We start from the raw sequence: 26177 nt of genomic DNA on the forward strand, positions 1-26177 counted from the left end.
TCATCTATAACTTCTGTTGCAATGTTTTCAAATTGATTGTGGCCCTTTTTCATATGAAGTCCTACGAGTCAGCTAATATCTGCACTTAATAAATCTGTACTAGTCAAGAAGGTTCTCATTACAAACTTTGCCAATGTTGAGTTCTAAAAGTAGTTTGCATGTGAGAAAAATCTCAAAATCTTTTCATCTTGTAGGCTCAAGCAACCATTTCAGATTACTTGCACCAACATGAAATAACAAAATCACTTGTGACTAAGGAGTTCGTTTGGTTCCTGGTAAGCACTCTTGGGAAATAGTCAGAAACAACAACCTCGATGGCCATCTATCTGACAAACATCCCATATTTTCTTTTACAGGCTTCTGCTTTGCTGGCTCTACCTGTGTTTATTATGTACAGGCTTCTAGTAGAAACCTTCTGGTAGTTTGTTTTACCTTGGTTAGCTAATATAATTCTAATTATCAATGCTGCGACCTTGCGTGAACTGATAACACAATTGCCTTGAAACCTCTTGTTGACACAGCACGAAGAAGCAGAAGAGATCGCCTCGTAATGGTAACGGAAACAATGGCAATAGGAGACACAAGCGCCGACATGCTGAGAAGTAAACTATCGTCGGCTACCATGTAGGGTTGCAGGTACCGTTTCTCTCTCCTAACAGCGGTAGAACAAAAAGTATGCGTAGTTCTGGATTGACTTGCTGAGATCATTTTTTTTGTGTGTGTGTGGCCAAGTCAGATGGTGTTCATAGTTGATGCATTGATGGGCATATGTTAATATTCTGATTTTTGCCGCAGAAATCAGAGCATGTCCTTCCCTGATGAGGCTGTGCTCCTGTCCATGGTAGAAGGATGGAACGCTGTACACCACCAGATTTTTTTGTTTTCCTTTTGCCCCCTATTGTATGGACTATAGTTTCAGCAGCGGCCTTATGTATCTGCATCTTGCCGAGGTTTAATATGGGCTTAAACCTCGGCGTTTGTTAATTGTTTATTGTAACTTTGTTGATACGCTTGAGTTTGTTTGCATCGTGCTTGCTAGTTTTTGTTCTTGCTCACCGGCATCCTAATTATACGATATACAGTTCTACAATTTATGTAATTAATCGTACATGCTATGATTTGGTGAGACATCTGCAATCAGCGTTGAGCTATGAATTGGTTTCTTGCCAGGAGAATAATATCCGGCGTCAGTTTCGGGATGTCGACAAAAGGCTTGCTCGAGTCTAATACTCCAATAGAACGTGCCATATCCGTGCAAAAGAAATAAAGAGTGAACTAAATGGATTCTGAGAATTTTCAACTTGCTCACACGCTCCACTGTCCCTAATTAGGACTTGAGTGAATTGATGCCCCCTCTAAAATCATTATTCTTCTTCTGCCCCTGGTAAAGACGTTTTGCTAAGGCTGAATCTCAGCAATATTTAAGCTTAAGGGGGTGTTTGGTTCCAGGGACTTTTTTGTGTTGGGACTAGAAAAAGTCCTTGGCAAACCAAACAGGGTGGAACTTTTTTGGGATTTTTTGCTAAAAGTCTTTGAAAGCACCTTTTTGATAGTCTTTTTCAAAAAGTCCTAGGAAATAAAAAAAATCCTAAAACTAGAGAACCAAACACGAGAACGGAGATGGAGCGGACGAGCTCGCCTGCTCCCGCTACCTGTGCCAATCGAACATGGACGCGTCGGGACGTGCATTGAATGCGAAAGTAGAGGCCAGGAGGAGGGTGCGTAGCGTGGAACAGGATTATACGATGAACCCACCCTTTGATATGACGATCCCGTCACGGAAGCAGCTCACATGTTCCGACGGTACAGGCTTATGAATAGGTGACGTTTCAAAGCTTTCTTAAAAATGAAAAAAATCTCTTAGCGCTCCCGCGACGCTCCCCGCGAGCACCATGAGAGAACCCTAGCACCGCCACCCTCCGGGCGTCCTCCTTCCCTTCTTCCCCACGCCGCCGTCGGTGGGCGCGGGCGGCGGCAGGGATTCTCCTCCTCTCCCTTCTGGATTCATGGGCTGCGGGGGGAGGGGGGCTTCTGTGGCGGGGGCGCGGGCGCGGTTTCGGCCTCTGGCGGCGGGGTCAGGCGGTGCGGCGCTGTTGCGGGGCGTCTCGGTCGGCTCCGGGGTATGGCAGCGGCGGCCGGCTGGGACTCTGCCTAGATCCGGTTCGTCTCGTCCCTGGGTGCCTCGGGTGCTACTCGAGGCTGAAGTGTTCGCGGCGCAGCTGGGGTGGCCTGCCGGCGGCGGCATGGATGGCTAGGGCGCATCGGGCTTCCTGGTCCAGGGAGCGGGCGTGGCTGTCGGGCGGAGGTGCGTTCTGTGGCGGTGTATCTGCAGTTCTGCACATCGGCTCCCTACGGCGCGGGCTGAGAGTGCCGTGGCCTGGTGACCCCGAGGTCGTCGGGCGGCAGCTGCAGACGGCAGCTCTTCTCACGGGCGTGGAGGCGGGGCTGAGGTTAGTGGGTGGTGGCTATGGTGTTGAACGGCGGTGACGGACTTGGCTAGGCGAGCCGAGGGGTTATGCAGAGAAGAAGACTGACACTGTTGTAGTTCCTGTAGTCGGAAACAACTTTGATTCACTTGGAGAAGCATATGATTATTTACAATCTGTATTCCTGGGAATTAGGTTTGGAATTAGGTATGGAAAAAGGAGACTAAACGTTGAGAGAACAAAATGTATGCAAGAGATAGTCTGCGACTGCTCGGTTAGTATTACTTTCTATTCACCGTTGGCATAACAAAACTTTCTATTCAGACTTATGCTTGTGCCAAGAAAAAAAAATCTGACACATTGTTATTTGTTACAAACATTTTGCAGGGGGTCCCAAAAAGAAGTAATACACGGTCTTGCCGGTGTAGGTGCCCAGCGATGATATGGTTGCTCCGGTCAAAAGACAACAGCTGGTACATGACATCCCATAATCACTCTCTTACAGATAAGTCTGGCTAGAAACTATACTCGTAGACATACAGATATATATACACATGACCTTGTTAAGTAGCTCCGTGAAAATAATATTTGCTTCAGCAAGGTGTACAATATAATTTATACACTCGGATTGCCACCATAAAACGTTCTCTTGGATATAGCTTTTCGGTGCCACCAAAAATTGTTTCTATTGGTGTCGATGATCACTCGTAAAATGAAAAGAATTGGGTGGTGTGTTGAAATCGTGAGATAGCCATGTAGGACGAGGTGCTCTATTGTACTTGAGTAAAGATCTGGAGTATTAGTCGTGTTCTTGCCTGAAGGACTTACTTTTAGACTAGACTATTTACAGATCGAGACTGACATTCACATGTGAATTACTTAATTCCATATGTTACAACTTAATACCGTACTTAGTACAGTACTATTACTGACTTTGGTTTATTGAGTGACCTTGCATCAGTACCATATTTAGCATCTATAGAACACTTGTATAGTTTCTTGGTTTTAAACATTTAATCAGCTTCCATCCACTTCAAATGTAGTTAATTAGCCTTAGTTTTATCAGCAGTCCATTACTCCCTCTGTTTCAAAATAGATGACTCAACTTTGTATTAACTTTAGTATAAAGTTGGGTCATCTATTTTGGAACGGAGGGAGTATTTGATAATTGATAGACTTAGAATTGAAGTAGCTTTTGTACAGCATGGCAGCTGCTGTCGAATATGAATGATGATTGATGAATGCTTGCTCCTTGTACTGCTTGCCGTTAGGTAGCATGGCATTGGGGGACGAGGATCAATCAAGCACTTGATAAAAGAGACACCAAACGGGGAAGTATTATCTATTCTGATCTCTTTCTCATTAATTTTTTATCTTAACTCTATATTTACATGGCATATTTTTATTTTATTTCATATATACTCGCCGTATTTCTGAATGGCTGTTTCTGGAACATGTCGTATCCTGTGTCCCCGTATGCGTATCCCCGTCTTTCCGTCCCCGTGTCCATGCTTTTTAGCTTATTACTACCTATATTTGTGAAATGTCTTAATGTTGTTGTGCTATATTTACGAAATTTTATACATCAGATTGTGTGCTTAATACTGCTACACTTGCAAAATGTCCGATGAGCGGTTTCGGATATGATAAGTTTGAATGGGTACAATGCAGCTGGGACTAACCAAATAGTTAATCAATAGCAGGGATTACAAGGTTGCTAGGGAATCAACCTCCACAAAGATTGATTGACAAGTACGGGATCAACCCAATCACTGGGTGGATTAGTTCCACTAGGGGATTGGCCGGTCCCCCTATAACCAAACAAGGCCTACGGTTGTCCTCCATCTGGTGGAACATCGTAACAAAGATGGACTTTGCCTTAAACGTGTAGCCAGTTTCAGAAATGGTGTTCATCGTGTACTTTGTTTTTCCTGTAGGGTGAGTGTAGTTTCTGTTTTTTTGGTTTGGACCTACATAAATTATGTTGTTCAATCATACGGGCGGGGGTTCTAACTTGTGGAGCCCATGTCATGAATTTGCAGGCAGCACGGGTGATGAAAGCTAACACGCCATCGGAGCAGCATGCGAGTGAGGTGTACACTAGGGCCCATGTTCGAGAAGTTTGGCCAGATACTGTAGGAAGCAGGGCAGTACAGGGTCGAACCTGTTGAGCAAGGCATGAAGTACCTAGTGCGGCGGCACAATCCGGAGAGGCATGACAAACGGTGCAAGGTGGTGTATGAGGTCACAGTTGATGGAGGGGGTGATCAGTTTCTATGCGAGTGCGGCAACTTCGAGCACACGAGAATGTTGTGCAGTCATTCACTAAAGGCACATAAAATTTGTTCAAATGCTTCATGCCTATAGCGACAGTGTTTAATGGACCAACATGTGACATCTCGATTAATGATGCTACTCAGGCGCAAGTCATGGATTTTATGGGAGTCACGGAGACACACCAGACAGAGGTGACATGCTGAAGAAACCGAGGAGGTAGCTGAAATGCACCCACTGTGCCGTAGGTGGTCACCGGCGAAACATGTGCGGAAACCCAAGTATGGTGCTTCATGCCGTGCCTCCTGAAACCCCAATCCGGCTGGAGGTGACAGTTGTGTAGTTAGCTTTGTTTCTAGTTTTGCGTCCAATTTGTACAATTTGATTTTGTCTTGTGAGCTAGTAGGATAGTAGGATTTTCCTAAACCTGTGTGCATTTAACGTAACCCTGTGTCACCCGCAAAATAAGCTACAAGTATTGTGAAAAATTATGATTGTTAACGAGGCATGTTCCTATATTTTCTCAGATCACTTCCTATTGTTGCTGCATTAGCCGCTGCACATATTGCAAGCCTGCCGTCACAAGGTGCTGTGCGAACATCTCCAGAATGGTACTGTGCTAGCCGCTGTTGCGTGTTTTCTTTTTACAAAGATTGTATTACAAAGAACATAGACAATGAATCCGTTGCCTCAGACGTAATGTCAATCAGCAAACAGCTTATAAAATGAGTGACAAGTACCTTAGCCACAACTGTTGACACGGCTAGCAAGCAGCACTCCTGGAACGAGGCATGTGTGTACGGCTGCCGTTACGGTGTGTACGTCCCACGGCAAATAAAATGAGTGATCATGGTGTGCCGACGCACACAAATCGGCCGTTACGTACCGGGCGTCGTCACCGCGTCCAGAAAACGGCCGTCAGCTACGCACGCGGGTCCAGCCAACCCATATACGGCCCAAGAAAAAAGATTTTAAGAGAAGACAGCCGACAATACCTGACACAACCCATATCCCCAGGGGAACGAGCGCCTAGCGATTCCGAGACCATGCGAGCTCGTCCGCTCTTGCGAATTTTCGACCAAACACCACCTAACAAGGACGAACAACTGATCGAACACAGACGGCAGGCAAGGATCCCAATCCCGTGAGGCAGAGTGACCTTGAACAAATCCTTGGACGGGAGAGTGGAAGGGAGAAAGGTGGCTGAGCAACGTGGGAAGAGCAACGTGGGAAGAGGGTCAGACAGTCTGACATACGATATCCTACTGTTATGCCACTGGCATGTGGGCCCATTGCTAACATGGCCAACATGTCAGTGACCCAACGGCACAGAGCGCACGGCAGAGGAGCCGCTTCCAAGGGGTGAGACATGTGCTCATGGGTGACGACTATTTATTTTTCTTTCACATTTATCTTTTCCAGACCAGAATGAGAGAATGACCATATAATGTACTCATAACCGTAGACTCCGCTTTAATAGTAAAGATAAACGGGGTATTCATAAAGAAATAACTAAAGCTGATTTAACTAAAAACCGGCTAAAATTCGCTATTCAAAAAACCACTTAGAGGTAAACTATAAGAGCTCAAAACATACTACAAACCACCATCTCTCTAACAGTTTTGCACACATATAAGCAGTTTTAACATTATTTAGAGACCATACATGTCAGGCCTCGAACTTCTGTTGCAGTTGAACATATTTAAACCACAGAGTAAGTCCTCAAATGTCTGTTGTTCTGCCAAATGAGGGCTTACAAAGAAAATTCAAATTCCGACCAGATAAATCACGGATATTATAGAATGGGGGCATCTTCGTCACTTCCCTTCAGGTTTCAGCCAACCACAGTGAAGTCCTTGGGAGCAAAAAGCACCCTCACATCGAACTCGCCATACTTCAACACCGAATCGTCAGGAGACCTAACAGCCCCAACAGCTTCTTGCTCAAAAGTCCACCAAAACAGCGATTCCTCCAGCTCTAAGCACACATCCAGTTTTCCTTGGCCTTCACCGTGACGACATACTGGAGCAGTTTCTCATTACCAGAGAATCCGCCATCAAACAACACAATCTCATGAGCAAAGCCACTGAGGAATGCGACGAATCGTAGATGGTGAGGGTGGTCAACCTTTGCAAAGACAACATTGAGAGCAAATGTTCTGGGGTTGGTTTTGTTGTTTCAAGAAATGTATTCATGAAATCAATAGTTTGTTTGGTAGGTTTTGTTTGTATTGGAAAACCCCCACATGGAATGCCTAGGATTTTGTGGACAGCAGATTGGGTGAAATGGAACTTGAAACCATTCCTTAGTTCAATTCTGCATGTAGTTGTGTTGAACTGCTTCTAACCATTCAAATATGTCATCCAATATGCAGTCGCATGAGATATGAAGCAAAGAACCGAACTCAAGTTTACGAACTATCAGCTACTGCTCCTCATTTAGTTCTGATATAAACTTGATTAGCAGACTGGTATGGTTAATTTCAGTGACCTGGTGGATAGAAAGAATGAATTACATTTGTAAAAAATCAAAACATGTTATAGTTCAAGTGTTGTACTTAGGGGAGAAAGAACAATTGAAGTAAATATAGTTTTGGCCTTTTGGGGGATATGATTTTTGTGCTTACTTTTAATCTCTTTGGTGCATTTCGCTCACTTAATTAATTGAGTGTCAGGCTGCTGCTGGTTGCTCCTCTTGTTGAGGAAGCTTAGATCTACATAACTCATCTGCACAGAACAACACAAAAATCATAGGCTTCATGTTGACATAACAGTAACAGTGTAGCATACCAAGGATAATCCCATGACTATCACTCTATCAGGAAACAAATCATCCTAAATCCATTTTACCATGTACAGTTCTAAAATGAAGCGTATCAGGAATAAATTATACACAGACAACGCTGATAAGAAGAACAGAACAGTAGCATTGTCATGGCCCAAAAAAACATATTGTATATTGCCAATGGCTCTATCAGCAAGACTCGTCCATTGCAATTCAATTTTGATATTTTAACTATGTTATAATGTTAAGCAATTAAGTGAAAGCTGTTCAGCAAATACTGAGAGGGCAATGCAGCTGCAAGGCCACTGGGCATCATCACAACAGTAGGGGGGTAGATAACAAAAAGAGAGTGGCGTTTTTCTTATGGCTGCCAAGACACATCCATCCCCTATTATATTTTTAATTGCCAGATGTTGTTAGGTGAAAATGATGCACTGAAAGTAAAAATGCTCTGCTGTGGTTGAATCACCTTCGAGCTAGCATTGATACTATTTGAAATCCAGAATTTCATATGTAAAAAATGTTGCGCTAGTTTAGCCACATTTGTGCAGCTGCGATGCACATGCACTTAGTGTATACATGATAGTGCTAGAAGTTATATGGATGGATCCGGATTCGCAGGAAAACTTATGTTGTGGCTGCCAAAAATAATAATCCTATAACAGGTAACATCAAAATGGAATTCCTACAGCTGTTGTCACAAACAAAAAGATTCACTGAAGAATTCCTACAGCTGCACTGACAAGCAAAATAGGAAAGGGCAAAGTTTGACTGAAGAATTCCCAGAGGTGCAGTCATAAAAAAGGATTTTCTACACCTGGAGTCATGTTGCACAGCTGTGTTGTGAAGACGGGAAGGTAGAAGACCATCCCAAACCAGTTCCTGGGGCAGGATTCGGTGCAGTAGGGATAGATCTATAAATAGATTAAGATTTTGACACTAGGGTAAACAGTTTAATCATCTGAACAAAAACTACAGTAGCAACCTAGTCGTAGAATCCTACTACAGCCTAAGAATTAGTAGATCCAGCGTGTATGAGGAATTTGGGGAAGAAAAGCTTAGCCTAGGGTTCTACTTTCTGCAAAGGTACGATCTAGAAGCTAGGGATCGATAGAGAAACGAGATTATGAAGAGCAAACCTGCTTTGATCTTGGCGGAGAGTGATTTCCTGAGAGGGGATCCAGGGGAGGGTCGCGAGTCGCCAGAGCAAGAGATAAAGAATAGTGGAATGAGAGAGAAGAGAAATGGGGAATTTCCCTTACCGTGATGTGTTTTTGAGAAAAAACCCCCTCTGTTCTTGCATGTTATCAGCGCTTTTCAAAAAATATACCTTGGGGCAGCGTTGAATTAATTTTTAGGTCCCTATAGAAATGAGTCAGGGCCCACAAGTAAGTGACTTGCGAGAAAAAGGATAGTAAGGAAAGAAGTAGTTGAAATATTCTAGGGATAGGTCTCGACGGAGGAATTCGCGGGGCAGATGGCGGCAACGGAGTGGATGATACGTATCCGTCATATCTACTTTTCCAAACACTTTTGCCCTTGTTTTGGACTCTAACTTGCATGATTTGAATGAAACTAACCCAGACTGATGTTGTTTTCAGCAGAACTGCCATGGTATTATTTTTGTGCAGAAATAAAAGTTCTTGGAATGACCTGAAAATCCACGGAGCAACGTTTCAGAATAAATAAAAAATACTGGCAAAAGAATCAGCGTCAGGGGGCCCACACCCTGTCCACGAGTGGGGGGCGCACCCCCTGGACGTCCACCGACCTCAACTCCAACTCCATGTATTTGCTTTCGCGGAGAAAAAAATCAGATAGAAAGATTCATCGGGTTTTACGATACGGAGCCGCCGCCAAGCCCTAATCTCTCTCGGGAGGGCTGATCTGGAGTCCGTTCGGGGCTCCGGAGAGGGGGATTCGTCGTTGTCATCATCATCAACCATCCTTCATCACCAATTTCATGATGCTCACCGTCGTGCGTGAGTAATTCCATCGTAGGCTTGCTGGACGGTGATGGATTGGATGAGATTTACCATGTAATCAAGTTAGTTTTGTTAGGTTTGATCCCTAGTACCCACTATGTTGTGAGATTGATGTCGCTATGACTTTGCTATGCTTAATGCTTGTCACTAGGGCCCGAGTGCCATGATTTCAAATCTGAACCTATTATGTTTTCATGAATATATGTGAGTTCTTGATCATATCTTGCAAGTCTATAGTCACCTATTATGTGTTATGATCCGACAACCCCGAAGTGACAATAATCGGGATACTTCTCGGTGATGACCGTAGTTTGAGGAGTTCATGTATTCACTATGTGTTAATGCTTTGGCCTGGTACTCTATTAAAAGGAGGCCTTAATATCCCTTAGTTTCCATTAGGACCCCGCTGCCACGGGAGGGTAGGACAAAAGATGTCATGCAAGTTCTTTTCCATAAGCACATATGACTATATTCACAATACATGCCTACATTACATTGATGAACTGGAGCTAGTTCTGTGTCATCCTATGTGATAACTATTACATGAGGAATCGCATCCGACATAATTATCCACCACTGATCCAATGCCTACGAGCTTTTCACATACTGCTCTTTGCATATTTACTTTACCGTTACTGCTGTTACAATTACTACAAAACTGCTACTGTTACTTTTGTCACGGTCACCGTTACTTCCATACTACTTTGCTTGTAACATCCCAAATTTTCAATTTGGAATGTTATACATTAGATCATCTTTGCATATCATATTTTATTGCATTTTGGTTTGATCCTAGAAATTCTACGCAACTCGAGGACCCACGGAGAGAGTTGGGGATTTCGTTATTTTCATATTTGAGTTTTTTCTCAAATTTTGAAAATAGGATCATTTGATTTTAATTATTTTATCTTCGAATATTTCAATTATTAAAATATGAGAGAGGGAATAAAATGACTTTCCCAAAATAAAGAAATATTGAGGATTTAATATTAAAATCAAATAAGATTTTATTTCAGAGTTTTGTCGCTATTTTATTTGAATTAGAAAAAATACGCATTTTTCAAAATTGCATTTAGGCCCCAAATATATGTTCATCTTGTCCGGCTTATTTTTAGAGGATGGGGAAAATTTATTCGGGATTTTTGGAGTCCGTTTAGTATTTCTTTTGTTTGTTTTTCTGCGCGAAATTATTATAAAAAAAACGAACCGACCTATCGGGCCGTGTCCGACTAGGACTCTTGGCCCGGCCGGCCTTTATAAGCCGGGAGGCCGCCGCCCCAACCCACCCCAGCCGCCCGTGCCCCCAAACCCTAACCCTAAGCCGCCGCCGCCGCCGCCCGCTGCTGCCGCTGCCGTGCCGCCCCGCAGCCGCCACCCGCCTCGTTGCCGACCGCCGCCGCCGCCGTCGACCCCGCCGGAGCCCGCCGCCACCGCCTCGGTTTTTGCGAGAAAACCGATCATTTTTTTCAAACCTAGATCCGTTTTTTAGATTCGGTTCGTTTTATTTTCGGTTTAGTCTATTTTGCGGATGTTCGTCCGTACGTTCGTTTTAACGAACGGTTTTCGTCGTTTATCCTACTCATGCTTGCACTCGTTGTTGATTAATTTTAATGCATGTTCATGACTGTTGTCGCTCTCTCAGTTGGTCGCTTCCCAGTCTCTTTCTAGCCTTCACCTGTACTAAGCGGGAATACTGCTTGTGCATCCAAACTCCATAAACCCCAAAGTTATTCCATATGAGTCCACCATACCTTCCTATATGCGGTATCTACCTGTCGTTCCAAGTAAATTTGTATGTGCTAAACTCCAAACCTTCAAATGAAATTCTGTTTTGTATGCTCGAGCAGCTTATGTATCAACTCAGGCTGTCTGTATCTTCCATGTTAGGAGGGTTATTCTCAAGAAGAGTGGACTCCGCTCCTCATTCACGAGAAAATGGCTGGTCACCGGGATGCCTAGTCCCATGCTCAAATCAAATCAAAATAATTAAACAAAACTCCCCCAGGATTGTTGTTAGTTGGAGGCACCCGTTGTTTCGGGCGAGCCATGGATTCATGCTTGTTGGTGGTGGAGGAGTATAAACTTTACCATTCTGTTTGAGAACCACCTATAATGTGTGTAGCATGGAAGATATCGAGATCTCTCAGTTGTTATGTTGAAAGTGAAAGTATACCGGTCAAAATGTTATTTATCTCTATTTCAAAATCGAGCTCTGGCACCTCTACAAATCCCTGCTTCCCTCTACGAAGGGCCTATCTATTTACTTTTATGTTGAGTCATCACCCTCTTATTAAAAAGCACCCGCTGGAGAGCGCCGTTGTCATTTGCATGCATTACTATTAGTTTATATTGGGTATGACTATGACTGGATCTCTTTTACCATGAATTACAATGTTTAGTCAGTCCTTGATATTTAAAGGTGCTCTGCATTTAAGTTTTGCGGTCTCAGAAAGGGCTAGTGAGATACCATCTTGTTATATCATATTATGATTGTTTTGAGAAAGTGTTGTCATCCGAGTTTTATTATTATTGCTCGCTAGTTGATTATGCCATTGATATGAGTAAACATGAGACATAAGTGTTATTGTGAATATGGTTAGTTCATAATCTTTGCTGAAAACTTGAATGCTGGCTTTACATATTTACAAAAACAAGAGCAAACAGAGTTTGTAAAAGTTTTTCTTTATCACTTTCAGTTTATCAACTGAATTGCTTGAGGACAAGCAAAGGTTTAAGCTTAGGGGAGTTGATACGTCTCCGTCGTATCTACTTTTCCAAACACTTTTGCCCTTGTTTTGGACTCTAACTTGCATGATTTGAATGAAACTAACCTAGACTGATGCTGTTTTCAGCGGATTTGCCATGGTGTTATTTTTGTGCAGAAATAAAAGTTCTCGGAATGACCTGAAAATCCACGGAGCAACTTTTCAAAATAAATAAAAAATACTAGCGAAAGAATCAGCGTCAGGGGGCCCACACCCTATCCACGAGGGTGGGTGGCGCGCCCCCTCCCCTAGGGCGCGCCCCCTGCCTCATGGGCCCCATGGATGTCCACCGACCTCAACTCCAACTCCATGTATTTGCTTCCACAGGAAAAAAAATCAGAGAGAAAGATTCATCACGTTTTATGATATGGAGCGCCGCCAAGCCCTAATCTCTCTCGGGAGGGCTGATCTGGAGTCCGTTTGGGGCTCCGGAGAGGGGGATTCGTCGCCGTCGTCATCATCAACCATCCTCCATCACCAATTTGATGATGCTCACCGCCGTGCGTGAGTAATTCCATCGTAGGCTTGCTGGACGGTGATGGGTTGGATGAGATTTACCATGTAATCAAGTTAGTTTTGTTAGGGTTTGATCCCTAGTACCCACTATGTTGTGAGATTGATGTTGCTATGACTTTGCTATGCTTAATGCTTGTCACTAGGGCCCGAGTGCCATGATTTCAGATCTGAACCTATTATGTTTTCATGAATATATGTGAGTTCTTGATCCTATCTTGCAAGTCTATAGTCACTTATTATGTGTTATGATCCGACAACCCCGAAGTGACAATAATCGGGATACTTCTCGGTGATGACCATAGTTTGAGGAGTTCATGTATTCACTATGTGTTAATGCTTTGGTCCGGTACTCTATGAAAAGGAGGCCTTCATATCCCTTAGTTTCCATCAGGACCCCGCTGCCACGGGAGGGTAGGACAAAAGATGTCATGCAAGTTCTTTTCCATAAGCACGTATGACTATATTCGGAATACATTTCTATATTACATTGATGAACTGGAGCTAGTTCTGTGTCACCCTATGTTATAACTATTACATGAGGAATCGCATCTGACATAATTATCCATCACTGATCCAATGCCTACGAGCTTTTCACATACTACTCTTTGCTTATTTACTTTACCGTTGCTGCTGTTATAGTTACTACAAAACTGCTACTGTTACTTTTGCCACTGTTACCGTTACTTCCATACTACTTTGCTACTAAATACTTTGCTGCAGATACTAAGTTATCCAGGTGTGGTTGAATTGACAACTCAACTGCTAATACTTGAGAATATTCTTTGTCTCCCCTTGTGTCGAATCAATAAATTTGGGTGGAATACTCTACCCTCGAAAACTGTTGCGATCCCCTATACTTGTGGGTTATCAGTGGCCGTCGGCGGTGGCAGAAATTTTCGGTGGCATTGTCTCCGGCGTGGATGGGAGGGCATCAAATCGACCAATATTTGCGTCCTTGCCAATCGAAAGCCTACGTGCTACCGGCCGACCGTCTAGATCCCAGTTACTATTCTTCATGTTCTTTGTTGTCTTTTCAGATATAAAAAGTGCATTTGTAAGATGTTATTGTTCTTTTAGTACAGCGATAGAGAGACGGTGTAGAATATTTAGACTAATGTAGTGGCAGTTGAGGCCAAATTATTCTTCTTAATATCTACTACTGTTAGATGCTAACTTCTCTGATGCATCTGAAAACATCTGAATATTTGTCCCTGCCTAGTGCAGAGTCATACAGTGCTCGAACTTCTTGTGAAATTTCATCATGAGATCAACAATGCCTTAAGCACATGGGGTGTTTTGTAAGATACAAAGATCAAAGTACTAGTAGATCCTTGTGGAGAACAATGATATTTTCTAATACTATTTGCGTCATAACTTGTCAGCTCACCTCAGATAAGAGGACCGAACACATGACTAACCTTCAAAGATGTGTGTTAGAAAAAATGTAGAGTTAAAATTAATTTCAATGAATTAGGTAGCCAATTTATTAAACATATGTACTGCTAGGGAGCACCGTTTCTACTGTGAAATTCAAATTCAAGGAAAACTTCTGGTTTCACTCTGAATTAAAAGGGCAATTTATTATTTGGTGAATTTGGAATTGAAGTAACCATGCTGTTATTGTGTTAAATATAATTTGTTGCCACAAAATAGAGGAAGCGTTAGTAAGTTTCTTAGCGTATAAACTTTTACATGTCCAAAATAGAGGAAGTGTTGTGTACTGAATATGTTTAACACTGATGATATTCATTTTAATAAGAACAAGTCGTGTTATTTTAAATTTCATTGGGGAACCCCCTAGACAGTGAATATATGGTATCTGCTGAGCTTGCTGAAAAGTGTATTGTTTTTGTGTTAGGTGCCTTCAAGTGGAAGAATTAGAATAGTAAGTAAGGAAAAACCTGCAAAGAGCAAAGAAAAAGGAAAGATGCTAACAATGAGTGATCAAGTTGATAGAAGTTTGGGAGAAAATATTGTTGTATGTTTTTTACACTGATATTTAAAATTAGCCAACCAGGTTGTTTCCATAGACAGTTGTGGAAAAAGTTTATTAAAACATATATTTTCTCCTTGATGGAGGCTGATGATGTTATGCTTGAATTTGACCAATATGTAATGTATCATGAAATGAAGAAGAAAACAGAAGTAAGAAAGTGAAGTTGGTGTGGACTACAATTTTTCTAGTGAAGTTTCTCCTTAGAGAGAAACCATTGTTAAATAAATTGTTAAAAATTATCTTGCTTGATTATTTCAGGAAGTGCTGAGTAGTTAGGAAAAGATGTTATGTCAAGAAAAAATTAGCACGCAGGACAAATTGGAATCATTTGCGCAAACAATTATTAGTTCGCAATGTGTTGTAGAACGCATGACCGAACGAGTGGATAATGAACAAGATAAAGTTGCATCAAATGGTCAAGAAATTGAAGAGGTATTTCGAAGAAGACTTAATAGTCTGTTTGTAAAATCTGTTCTTTTATTTACATGGTGTTTAATTGGATGTTTTTCTGCAAAAATTGCAGATAAATTTTGAACAACAACAAAAGTGTGTTGGAGGTTCTTCAGGTCCTTCCTCTAGTGTCATAAGTGGAAATCAAGATGCTGAACTAGCAGGAGATATTATGTCTCTCTTAAAAATGAAAATGCAGCGAGCGTGATGCTTGGTTGTGAGAAGGTATGTACTATGTAATTTTGTGTTTGCTATTGTAATTTCATGAAAGTTATTCAAAAAAAGTACACAGTTTCTGTTTGTGATTGCTCCTGTTGTATTTTAAAAATGTGTAGGATGTACTTTCTTGTGAGAAGGCTGCTGAATACACAACCCAAGATGTTGGTAGTAGCAGTGGGGATTCTGATGAAGATGATGATGATAGTGTTTCCAAAGATAAAGAGTATATGTTCCGACATCAGATGAATTAGAGAAGACAAATGTACCTCAAGTTGGGAAGGTGTTCAGTATTGTGGATGATGCAAAGGTTTGTTAATGTATATGCTCCGACGAATGGATTCGGAATAATGAAAGGAAGAAATCACAAGAATAGAAAAATATCTTTTTTTTTGCAACAAGAGTAGGAAGACTGTATCAACATATACATGGGCAAGAAAAAGGAGGAGAAATGTTCTTCAAAGAACAAACTGCCAAATGCATGTTACAGTCAGCTTGGAAGATGGAAAATGGCATATTCAATCCCAAGATTTGAAGCATAACCATACTTTGGTTTCTTCTCCATCTCTAACGCAGTTCTTCCTTAGTCATAGAAGCATGAATGATGCTGAGAAATTGTTATCCAAGCTGCTACAAGAACACAGAATAAAACCTAGGAAAATCATGAGCATATTTAGGAAGCTGTGTGGTGGAAATTTTGGGAATATTACTTTTGATGTGAAGAAACTTGACAATTTGGAGCAAGATGAGCATGAGAAAAGAAGAAACATAGACATAGAAGACAGGTTGGATTATATTGAGAAGTTGCAAGTTGATAAGCCTGGTTCCGTATACAAGGCACATAGAAATTCTTCTAATTCTATCTTTAGTGTACTTTGGACAGATTCAAGGTGAAGGCTGGATTACCTGTTGTATGGAGATATTATTTCGTTTGACACAATGTTCAACACCAACAAATATAACATGCCTTTTGCGCCATTAATAGGAGTTAACAGCCACTCGAGAACAATTGTCTTTGGGTGGGCTCTTTTGCAGGATGAGGAAGCAGATACTTTCAAGTGGCTATTTGAGACATTTGTTGAAGTGATGGGTGGAAAGAAGCCAAGAGTTGTGCTCACTGATCAAGATGCTGCTATGAAAGTAGCAGTCCCAAAGGTGTTCCCAGGTGTATTGCACATATTTTGTATTTGGCATGTTTGGAGGAAATCAAGGGAGAATTTGAAAGTTTACTTTCATTTGAAAAAAAGGATGGAGAAGGACATGGATGAATGTATCATGCAGTCAATAAAAGTGGAGGAGTTCGAAAGAAAATGGCATGAAATGTTGGAGAAGTACAGCTGTGGAAAACATGTTCACATCAAGCGGATGTGGGAGAATAGGGAGTACTATGTTCCTGCTTACTTCCAACGAGTGTTCTGTCCTTTCACTAGATCAACAAGCAGAAGTGAGAGTTTCAACTCTAACTTTAAGGATTATGTTTTGAGGAAAGACACAATTGAAACATTTATCCGTCAATATGAATTATTCTAGGAGAATATGATACATATAGAAATCAAAGATAGGTTCTTGTCTAATGAGAAAGTTCCTGTTATGTGGGGATATCAGCGGTTTGAACGGCACACAGCTGAGATATATACCAGATCCATATACAGCAAGTTCCTAACATAGATGATGAATGCAACCGCTTTTGGAGTGAAAGAGATTGAGAAAGATAAAACATATGAACTTAAAAGAAACTTTGAGTATGAGAACCCAAAATTTGACAGGAGATATTTACTGTGCATGTAGATCAAGCTGGTGAGGAATTTGTCTGTGAATGTGGAAAGTTTGACAGAGATGGAATTCTATGCTGTCATGCTCTAAGACTGTTTACTCAGTTTGATTTCCTCAAGATACCAGAAAAGTACATAGTGGCAAGATGGACAACAGAATTCAGAGAGATTGAGCTAAGGAAGCACACGTTTGATGTTCTTGGTGCACAAACCCAAGACCAGCCACACAATGCCGTGCGGTACGTAATTGTTATGAATACTGTTGGTGAGGTCTGTTGGGACATTAGTCATGATTCTGGGTATTGTCAAGAATTATTAGATGCAGTGAAGACTATGCATAACAAGTATCTTGCTGGGAGAGAAGGAACAGAAGGAAACCAAGAAGTAGATGAGAATGAAAGGAACAAAATGGGGACATGGGCCTGAAAGATCCTGCTGTTAAAAAGAACAAGTCTATCAAAAAAGGGAATAGAATGAAGCCTCGTTCAAAAATTGAAGCTCAAAAGTGTGCTGTGCGAAAGAGAAAAAATTCAATATGAAGGTGTGAGTACTAGGTCATAAAAACAGTGAAGAAAGATATTATTGAAGCACTTTAGGTTGAAAATGGAAAATTTTATTTTTTGTTTGGTCGATATAAAAATAGCTGCTATTTATATAGGCTGTATCATACATTCTCGTATTACTTTCTTTTTAAGGGAAATATATACAAAACATGATTTTTGCTGTAATTGGAAATGGTGTCGCTTATTCCTTATTGAAATATTAGTGTGCAACTAGAAAATATTTGGTAGTATGAGGAATAGTACATGGCAAACTGTTTGTGTTTAGTTTATCTTTTTTAGTCGATGCCATTGTGATATATGAGATATTATTTTTTTCGTTTCGTACTCAAGATGATGCTCTCGAATTTGGACATGAATATACATTTTGGCTAGAATTTTTTTTAGGAAAAACAAAATGGAGAAAATATTGAAGCAAGAATAAGTACAAAAAGGGCAGTAAAAAGACATGTTTGTGTTCAAACAAAATGAATTTTAAATTATCTAAAGTATATTCCAATTGTACTGAACTGAGTTTGAATTCAAGTAAAGAAATTTTGAGTTTTAGTGAAGTAGTTTTCAAATTAAGTGAACTAATGCGAACTAAGATGCAAATATAACTAAATTTGTATTTTAGTTAACTAAATTTATAATATTCTAAAGTAGAATTGAAAATGAGGTAAAACTTTTTTAGATTACAAATTAAGTTAACCAAAATTTGAATGTTGATGAACAGGTTCACCAAAAGAAGTTAAACAAAATACAATTGAATACAAATTTGAATTCAATTGTACTAAAAATCACATTAGTTCACTTCGATAAAAATGAATTGCACTAAAATTTGAGTTCACTAAAAACTAGAAAATTAAAAAAATCTATTTGAAAAAGTGAACTAAAATTTGAATGTTGGTGAACTAGTTCTAAAATTCAAGTGAATTACTCTGGTTTCGCATGAACTAAATTTTGAATTGCATTGAAGTTAAAAAGTTTGTGAACTAATTTGGTGTTCCATGAACTAAAGTTTGAATTTAAAAAGTTGTGAACTAAAATCAGAAACAACCGAACTAGTTTTGAATACAAATTTGATGAACTGAATTTGAATTTCGTGAACTAAATTTTGAATCCAACTGAACTATTTTTGAAATTTGATGAACTGAATTTGAATTTTGCGAACTAAAATTTGAATGTTGGTGAACTAGTTTCGAATTCAAGAGAACTAGTTTGGGTTTTCATGAAGTAGATTTTAAGAGTTGTTAACTAAAATTCAAAATTTCATGAACTACTTTTGAATACAAAATTGATGAACTGAATTCAAATTTCGTGAACTAAATTTTGAATCCAAGTGAACTAAATTTGAAAATTTGATGATTTTGTGAACTAAAATTGATATTTGATGAGCTAAATTTGAATTTTTGTGGACTAAAATTTGAGTGTTGGTGAACTAGTTTTGAATGCAAGTGAACTAATTTGGTTTTTAATTAACTATATTTTAAAAATTCTGAACTAAAATTCGAAATGACGTGAACTAAAACAAAGTAGTGAACTTATTTGTATCAAAGTGAACCGAATATGAATTTAGTGAACTAAATTTGTGATTTGATGAACTGAGTTTGAATTTGGTGAACTAAACTTTGAATGTTGGGGAACTGAATTTGAATTTGGTTCACTATATTTTGAATATTTGTGAACTAGTTTTGAATTCTTGTGAACTAATTTGGGTTTCAATGAACTAAAGTTTGAACTAAAAAAATTGTGAACTAAAGTCAGAAACAACCGAACTAGTTTTGAATACAAATTTTATGAAATGAATTAGATTTGTGTGAACTAAATTTTGAATACACTTGAAATAATTTTGAAATTTGATAAACTGAATTTGAATTTAGTAAACTAAAATTGAAATTTTATGAACTGAATTTGAATTTTGTGAACTAAAATTTGAATGTTGGTGAACTAGTTTTGAATCCAAGAGAACTAAATTGGTGTTTCATCGTGTAGATTTTAAAAATTGTGAACTAAAATTAGAAATGACGTAAACTAGTTTTGAAAACAAATTTGATGAATTGGAATTGAATTTCATGAACTACGTTTTGAATCCAAGTTAACTAAATTTTATAATTGATGAACTCAATTTGATTTTGTTGAACTAAATTTGAAATTTGATGAACTGAGTTTTCATTTTGTGCACTAAAATTTGAATGTTGCTTAACTAGTTTTGAATTCGAATAAGCTAATTTGGTTTTTCATGAACTAGATATTTAAAAAGGTGAAACAAATTCGAAATGACGTCAGCTACTTTTGAATACAATTTTGATAAACTGAATTTGAATTTCGTGAACTCAATTTTGAAACCAAGTAAACTAAATTTGAAATTTGATGGAGTAATTTTGAAGAACTAAACTTTGAATGTTGGAGAACTGAATTTGAATTTAGTTCACTATATTTTGAATATTTGTGAACTAGTTTTGAATTTTTGTGACCTAATTTGGGTTTCAATGAACTAAAGTTTGAATTAAAAAATTTGTGAAGTAAAATCAGAAACAACTGAACTAGTTTTGAATACAAATTTGATGAACTGAATCAGATTTGTGTGAACTAAATTTTGAATCCAATTGAAATAATTTTGAAATTTGATGAACTGAATTTGAATTTAGTAAACTAAAATTGAAATTTGATGAATTGAATCTGAATTTTGTGAACTAAAATTTGAATGTTGGTGAACTAGTTTTGAATTCAAGAGAACTAGTTTGGTTTTTCATCAAGTAGATTTTTGAAGTTGTGAACTAAAATTTGAAATGACATGAACTACTTTTGAATACAAATTTGATGAACTAAATTCAAATTTCGTGAACTAAATTTTCAATCCAAGTGAACTAAATTTGAAATTTTGATAATTTAGTGAACTAAAATTGATATTTGATGAGCTAAATTTGAATTTTTGTGGACTAAAATTTGAGTGGTGGTGAACTAGTTTTGAATTCAAATGAACCAATTTGTTTTTTCATGGACTATATTTTAAAAATTGTGAACTAAAAATCAAAATGATGTGAACTAAAACAAAGTAGTGAACTTATTTGTATTGAAGTGAACTGAATACGAATTTAGTGAACTAAAATAGTGATTTGATGAACTGAATTTGAATTCGGTGAACTAAATTTTGAATGTTAGAGAACTGAATTTGAATTTGGTTCACTATATTTTGAATGTTGGTGAACTAGTTTTGAATTCTTGTGAAGTAATTTGGTTTTCCATGAACTAAAGTTCGAATTAAAAAACTTGCGAACTAAAATCAGAAACAACTGAACTAGTTTTCAATACAAATTTGATGAATTGAATTTGATTTTTGTGAAGTAGATTTTAAATACAAGTTTTGAGTTGAAGAGAACTAGTTTGGTTTTTCATAAAGTAGATTTTAGAAGTTGTGAACTCTAATTTGAAATGACGTTAACTACATTTGAATACAAATTTGATGAACTAAATTCGAATTTCATGAACTAAAATTTTAATTTAATTGACCTAAATTTGAATTTTTGATGATTTAGTGAACTAAAATTGAAATTTGATAAGTTGAATTTGAATTTTTGTGAACTAGTTTTGAATTCAAGTGAACGAATTTGTTTTTTCATGAACTATATTTAAAAAAATGTGAACTAAAATTTGAAATAACGTGAACTAGTTTTGAGTACAAATTTGATAAACTGAATTTGAATTTTGTGAACTTAAATTTGAATCCAAGTGAACTAAACTTGAAATTTGAAGAACTGAATTTGAATTTTGTGAACTATGAACTAGTTTTGAATTCAATTGATCTGATTTGGTTTTCCATGAACTATATTTTACAAAATTGTGAACTAAATTTTGAAATGACATGAACTACATTTGAATACAAATTTGATGAACTGAATTCGAATTTCGTGAACTAAATTTTGATGATTTAATGAACTAAAATTGAAATTTGATGAGTTGAATTTGAATTTTTGTGAACTAACATTTGAGTGTTGGTGAAGTAGTTTTGAATTCAAATGAACTAATTTTTTTTCATGAACTATATATTTTTTAAATGTGAACTAAAATTCAAAATAACATGCACTATTTTTTAGTACAAATTTGATGAACTGAATTTGAATTTCCTGAACTAAATTTTGAATCCAAGTGAACTAAAATTGAAATTTGATTAAATGAATTTGAATTTTTTGAACTAAATTTTGAATGTTGGGGAACTAGTTTTGAATTCAATCGAATTGATTTGGTTTTCAATGAACTATATTTTATAATATTGTGAACTAAAATTTAAAATGACATGAACTACTTTGAATACAAAATTGATGAACTGAATTTCAATTTCGTGAACTAAATTTTGAATCCATGTGAACTAGAATTGAATTTTGATGACTTGAATTTGAATTTTGTGAACTAAAATTGGAGTCTTGATGAAATAGTTTTGGATTCAAGTGAACTAATACGATTTTTCGTGAACTAATTTTGAATCCAAATTTGATGAAGTGAATTTGAATTACATTAACTAAAATTTGAATGCAAGTGAACTAAATTTGAAAGTTATTGAACTAGTTTTGCATTCAAGATAACTATTTTGGTTTTTTATGAAGTAGATTTAAAAAAATTAGAACTAAAATTCAAATGATGTGAACTAGTTTTGAATACAAACTTGATGAACTGAATTTGAAATTAGGTGAACTAAATTTTAATTTTGTTTTTCATCATGTAGATTTAAAAAAAATGTGAAATAAAATTCAAAATGACGTAAGCTTGTTTTGAATACAAATTTGCTGAATTGGATTTGATTTTTGTGAACTAATTTTTGAATCCAAGTTAACTAAATTTGAAAATTGATGAACTGAATTTGATTCTTGTGAACTAAATTTGGAATCCATGATGAAATGAATTTGAACTAGTTTTGAATTCAAGTGAACTACTTTGGTTTTTCGTGAAATAGATTTTAAAATTTGTGAACTAAAATTCAAAATGATGTGAACTAGTTTTGAATAGAAATTTGATGAACTGAATTTGATTTTTGTGAACTAAATTTTGAATCCAAGTGAAATAAGTTTGTAACTGGATTTGAATTTAGTGAACTAAAATTCAAATTTGATGAAATGATTTCAAATTGTGTGCACTAAAATTTGAATGCTGGTCAATTAGTTTTGAATCCAAGTGAACTAATTTTGAAATTTGATGAACTGAATCTGAATTTTGTGAACTAAAATTTGAATGTTGGTGAACTAGTTCTGAATTCAAGAGAACTAGTTTGTTTTTTCATGAAGTAGTTTTTTAAAGTTGTGAACTAAAATTCGAAATGACGTGAACTAGTTTTGAATACAAATTTGATGAACTAGATTCAAATTTCGTGAACTGAATTTTGAATCCAAGTGAACTAAATTTGAAAATTTGATGATTTAGTGAACTAAGATTGATATTTGATGAGCTAAATTTGAATTTTTGTGGATTAAAATTTGAGTGTAGGTGAACTAGTTTTGAATCCAAATGAACTAATTTGTTTTTTCATGAACTATATTTTAACAATAGTGAACTAAATATCAAAATGACGTGAACTAAACCAAAGTAGCGAACTTATTTGTATTGAAGTGAACTGGATATGAATTTAGTGAACTAAAATTGTGATTTGATGAACTGAATTTGAATTTGGTGAACTAAACTTTGAATGTTAGAGAACTGAATTTGAATTTGGTTCACTATATTTTGAATGTTGGTGAACTAGTTTTGAATTCTAGTGAACTAATTGATTTTCCATGAACTAAAGTTTGAATTAAAAAAATTGTGAACTAAAATGAGAAACAACTGAACTTGTCATGGAATAGTCACGACAGATGTCCTAGCGAAAGGACTTAGTCGTGGAGCCATCACAACTAGGTTAGCTTAAAGGGGTTAAATGGGACAAAGGACACATGAGTTTATACTGGTTCGGCCCCTTGCGGTGAAGGTAAAGGCCTACTCCAGTTTTGAGGTGGTATTGCTTATGTCTCGATTATCAGGGAGCGAATCCGCTTAACCTAGCTTTTGATCTGTTGTTTCTTGCCTTGAACCGCCGCTGGGTCATCCCTTTATATACACAGGTTGACGCCCAGCGGTTCACGGAGTCCCGGCCAGCTCATAGACAATGTGTCCGGCTCGGTGACTATCTATACATGCCTTACAGTACAAGTCTTACACGTATGGCGGTTTACCGCTATGGGCCTAGAGTCACCCTTGGGCCTTGGGCCCTTGTCTGTGAACCGCCATCTTCAATGTCCTCGTGGGCTTCATATCATGAGTCGCCATAGGTATAACCCGGCCCCACTGGGCGGGTCATACCTAATAGTTATATCCCCAACATTAGGCCCCAGGTTGATTTGAACGGGTTCATGTCAATCTTCAACACTTAGAAAAATCTTCCCTTCTTAATTTGTGCGAGAATTCATAACCCGCCATCACGTCATCTCCTGGACTTGTGATAACCCACCATGACGTCACCTGTCATTAATTCACATAATATCCAATATATCTCAACAGATCTTTATCTTTAATAGCTGTCCCGAGAATCGAGGCACCCGAGCAGCAGGATAACCATGTTTTTGGCCTCCTTGTTTTTCCCCCCCATCTGTTATCTTTCCTCATAAATAGGGTCGAATAGCATTTTCTCATTCTTCCCCCTTTCCTTCATCTTCCTCCTCTTGGCGACTCTCCTGCCGCTTGAGCTCCACCGCCGCCGCGGAGCTCATCGTTCTCCTCGTCCTCGGTCGCTGCATCAACCTGATCGGGATCAGAGAAATGCCGGTGCTCCACCCCAGTCTGATCTGCATCTGTAAGTGCTCATCCTCGTACACTCCAGATCTACATTAGGGTTTCTGAGTTCTTCGAGTTCTGCATAGTTCGTCGTAGTTCTTCTAGACAACCCTTGTTTTCGATTCGGGTATCTCTATTAGGACGCGCGGAACCTGTTTCCCTTCCTTTTGTTATCTCAAAGACTGCTTCGCAGATGCATAGATTTCACCCTTGCACTAGTTCCTCTGCTCCTGCAATACTTTAGGTTTTTGATTTATTTTCCTTTTTCTTAACTGCCGCTAATCCAAAATTAGAATTCTAATATGTGAAACCTGTTTGTCCAGTACTTAGCGAAAATTTCTTCTTGATAGATCAACTTGGTCATGGCGGCTTACATTACCAGTTGTAGTTAGCTTCAACACCTTAGCAAGCTTCACTCTTTGATGGATATCAATCTGTTCATGGCGGCTTACATAACCCGCTGTAGCTAGTCATATACCATTAGGCCCCTTTTAAGCCGCCATTATGAATAGGTGTTATAATGCTCTTCCTCCGGCTTAATATAAACCAGCCTTGCTCTTTTTCTTTTTAGGCTTGTTTCTTCACAATGGCCCCGAAGATAGCCACTTTCTGTAACTGGGTTCCCTCCATTGTCACTGAGAGAACACTTCAGGATTTTGTAACCACCGGCTATTTGCCAAAAAAGACTGTCATGCATTACCGTGCCCCAAAGCCGGAAGAGGAGAAACCTCATCCAAAGGATGATGAAGTCATTGTCTTTACTGATCACATGAACCGGGGTTTCTCACCGCCTGGCTCTAAATTCTTTCGGGACGTTCTGCACTTTTTTAACCTTCATCCTCAAGACATCGGACCCAATTCCATGTCAAATATATGCAATTTCCAAGTTTTCTGTGAGGTGTACCTTCAAGAGGAGCCCAGTGTGGAGCTATTCAGAGAGTACTTTTATTTGAACCGCCAGAACGAGTACTCAAATGGACCTAGCCTGGAACTTGGTGGGATCTTAATTCAGCGAAGGAGAGATGCTATCTTCCCTTATGCCCGCCCGCCGAGTCATCCCAAGGATTGGAATCAAACATGGTTCTATTGCAAGGATACTTCTCTGGCTGACGAGAACCGACTGCCCGACTTTCGCGCCCTACATCTTGATTCAAAACATCTTCTCCCTGACAAGCTGACAACCGATGAACGCAAGAAACTCGCGCCTACCATCGCCAAGGTCAAGGCTCTATTGGGAAACGACTTAACTGGTATTGACTTGGTCCGATGTTGGGTTGCATGCGGGTCATTCCATTGAGTCGCCGCTCCGGCTTAATGTGCACTTACACTGGTAGCAAAAAGGATCCACTGCGCCATAGCTCTGAGGATTTAACTGACGACACCATTAATGAAATGATGAAGTCCCTTCTGCATGAGAGTCCGATAGACTGCAGCAAGGTGGGCCTAAGCCCTTTCTGCGCATCTAATCCGGTACCAGAAGTAAGTCTTTAACTTACTTACTTTACGTTCATCCTTAAATACTTTGTTTAACTCAACTTTTGATGACTTTCACAGGCTGATTATGACTTTTGGAAGAAGGAATATGATCATGAAGTTGCCAAAAGGGCCAGGAAGGCAAAGAAAGCCGCCAAGAGAACGACCAAGAAGAAGGGGAAG

At 38.6% G+C, this 26177-nt stretch overlaps 2 protein-coding genes and 1 long non-coding RNA gene across 9 annotated transcripts in view; 2 read left to right on the plus strand and 1 right to left on the minus strand.

Moving 5' to 3' along the window:
• The window catches only part of LOC119336208 (liprin-alpha-1-like), a 7535-nt gene extending 6407 nt beyond the window's left edge, over nt 1-1128 (plus strand). Inside the window, exons 13-16 of the mRNA XM_037608222.1 lie at nt 195-275; nt 357-418; nt 522-636; nt 796-1128. Coding sequence (XP_037464119.1) covers nt 195-275; nt 357-418; nt 522-606 — 228 coding nt within the window. The 3' untranslated portion in view covers nt 607-636; nt 796-1128. The remainder of the gene's footprint in view (nt 1-194; nt 276-356; nt 419-521; nt 637-795) is intronic.
• Nucleotides 1129-2050: 922 nt separating this feature from the next.
• LOC119337605 lies at nt 2051-5231 on the plus strand. Of its 7 annotated transcripts, none has more exons than XM_037609769.1 (5): nt 2051-2450; nt 2622-2700; nt 2814-2899; nt 3630-4364; nt 4469-5231. In XM_037609769.1, exons 1-4 carry the CDS (start codon nt 2248-2250, stop codon nt 3655-3657), a joined length of 396 nt encoding a protein of 131 aa, XP_037465666.1. In that variant the 5' UTR covers nt 2051-2247; the 3' UTR covers nt 3658-4364; nt 4469-5231. The 7 variants fall into 7 exon arrangements, 4 of the variants coding, with proteins under 4 accessions (XP_037465666.1, XP_037465667.1, XP_037465665.1 ...); XM_037609770.1 differs by having other exon boundaries at nt 3698-4364; XM_037609768.1 differs by having other exon boundaries at nt 3702-4364.
• A 1013-nt stretch (nt 5232-6244) lies between these two features.
• Nucleotides 6245-8747, minus strand: LOC119335933. Its single transcript, XR_005162135.1, has 3 exons — nt 8624-8747; nt 7327-7426; nt 6245-7190 (listed from the first exon to the last, which is right to left on the minus strand). It is a non-coding gene; the product is annotated as an uncharacterized LOC119335933 (long non-coding RNA).
• Between the last annotated feature and the right edge of the window lie 17430 nt (nt 8748-26177).

Source organism: Triticum dicoccoides, chromosome 7B, assembly GCF_002162155.2.
Source record: "Triticum dicoccoides isolate Atlit2015 ecotype Zavitan chromosome 7B, WEW_v2.0, whole genome shotgun sequence".
In the NCBI taxonomy this organism is placed as follows: domain Eukaryota; kingdom Viridiplantae; phylum Streptophyta; class Magnoliopsida; order Poales; family Poaceae; genus Triticum; species Triticum dicoccoides.

Excerpts from the sequence above, each read along its gene's own strand:
- LOC119337605 (XM_037609766.1), top strand. The coding sequence starts at position 2,248 with ATGGCTAGGGCGCATCGGGCTTCCTGGTCCAGGGAGCGGGCGTGGCTG. Across the intron at positions 2,701-2,813 it reads AGATAGTCTGCGACTGCTCG|GGGGTCCCAAAAAGAAGTAA; the intron begins GTTAGTATTACT and ends AACATTTTGCAG. Across the intron at positions 2,900-4,129 it reads CGGTCAAAAGACAACAGCTG|GGATTACAAGGTTGCTAGGG; the intron begins GTACATGACATC and ends AATCAATAGCAG.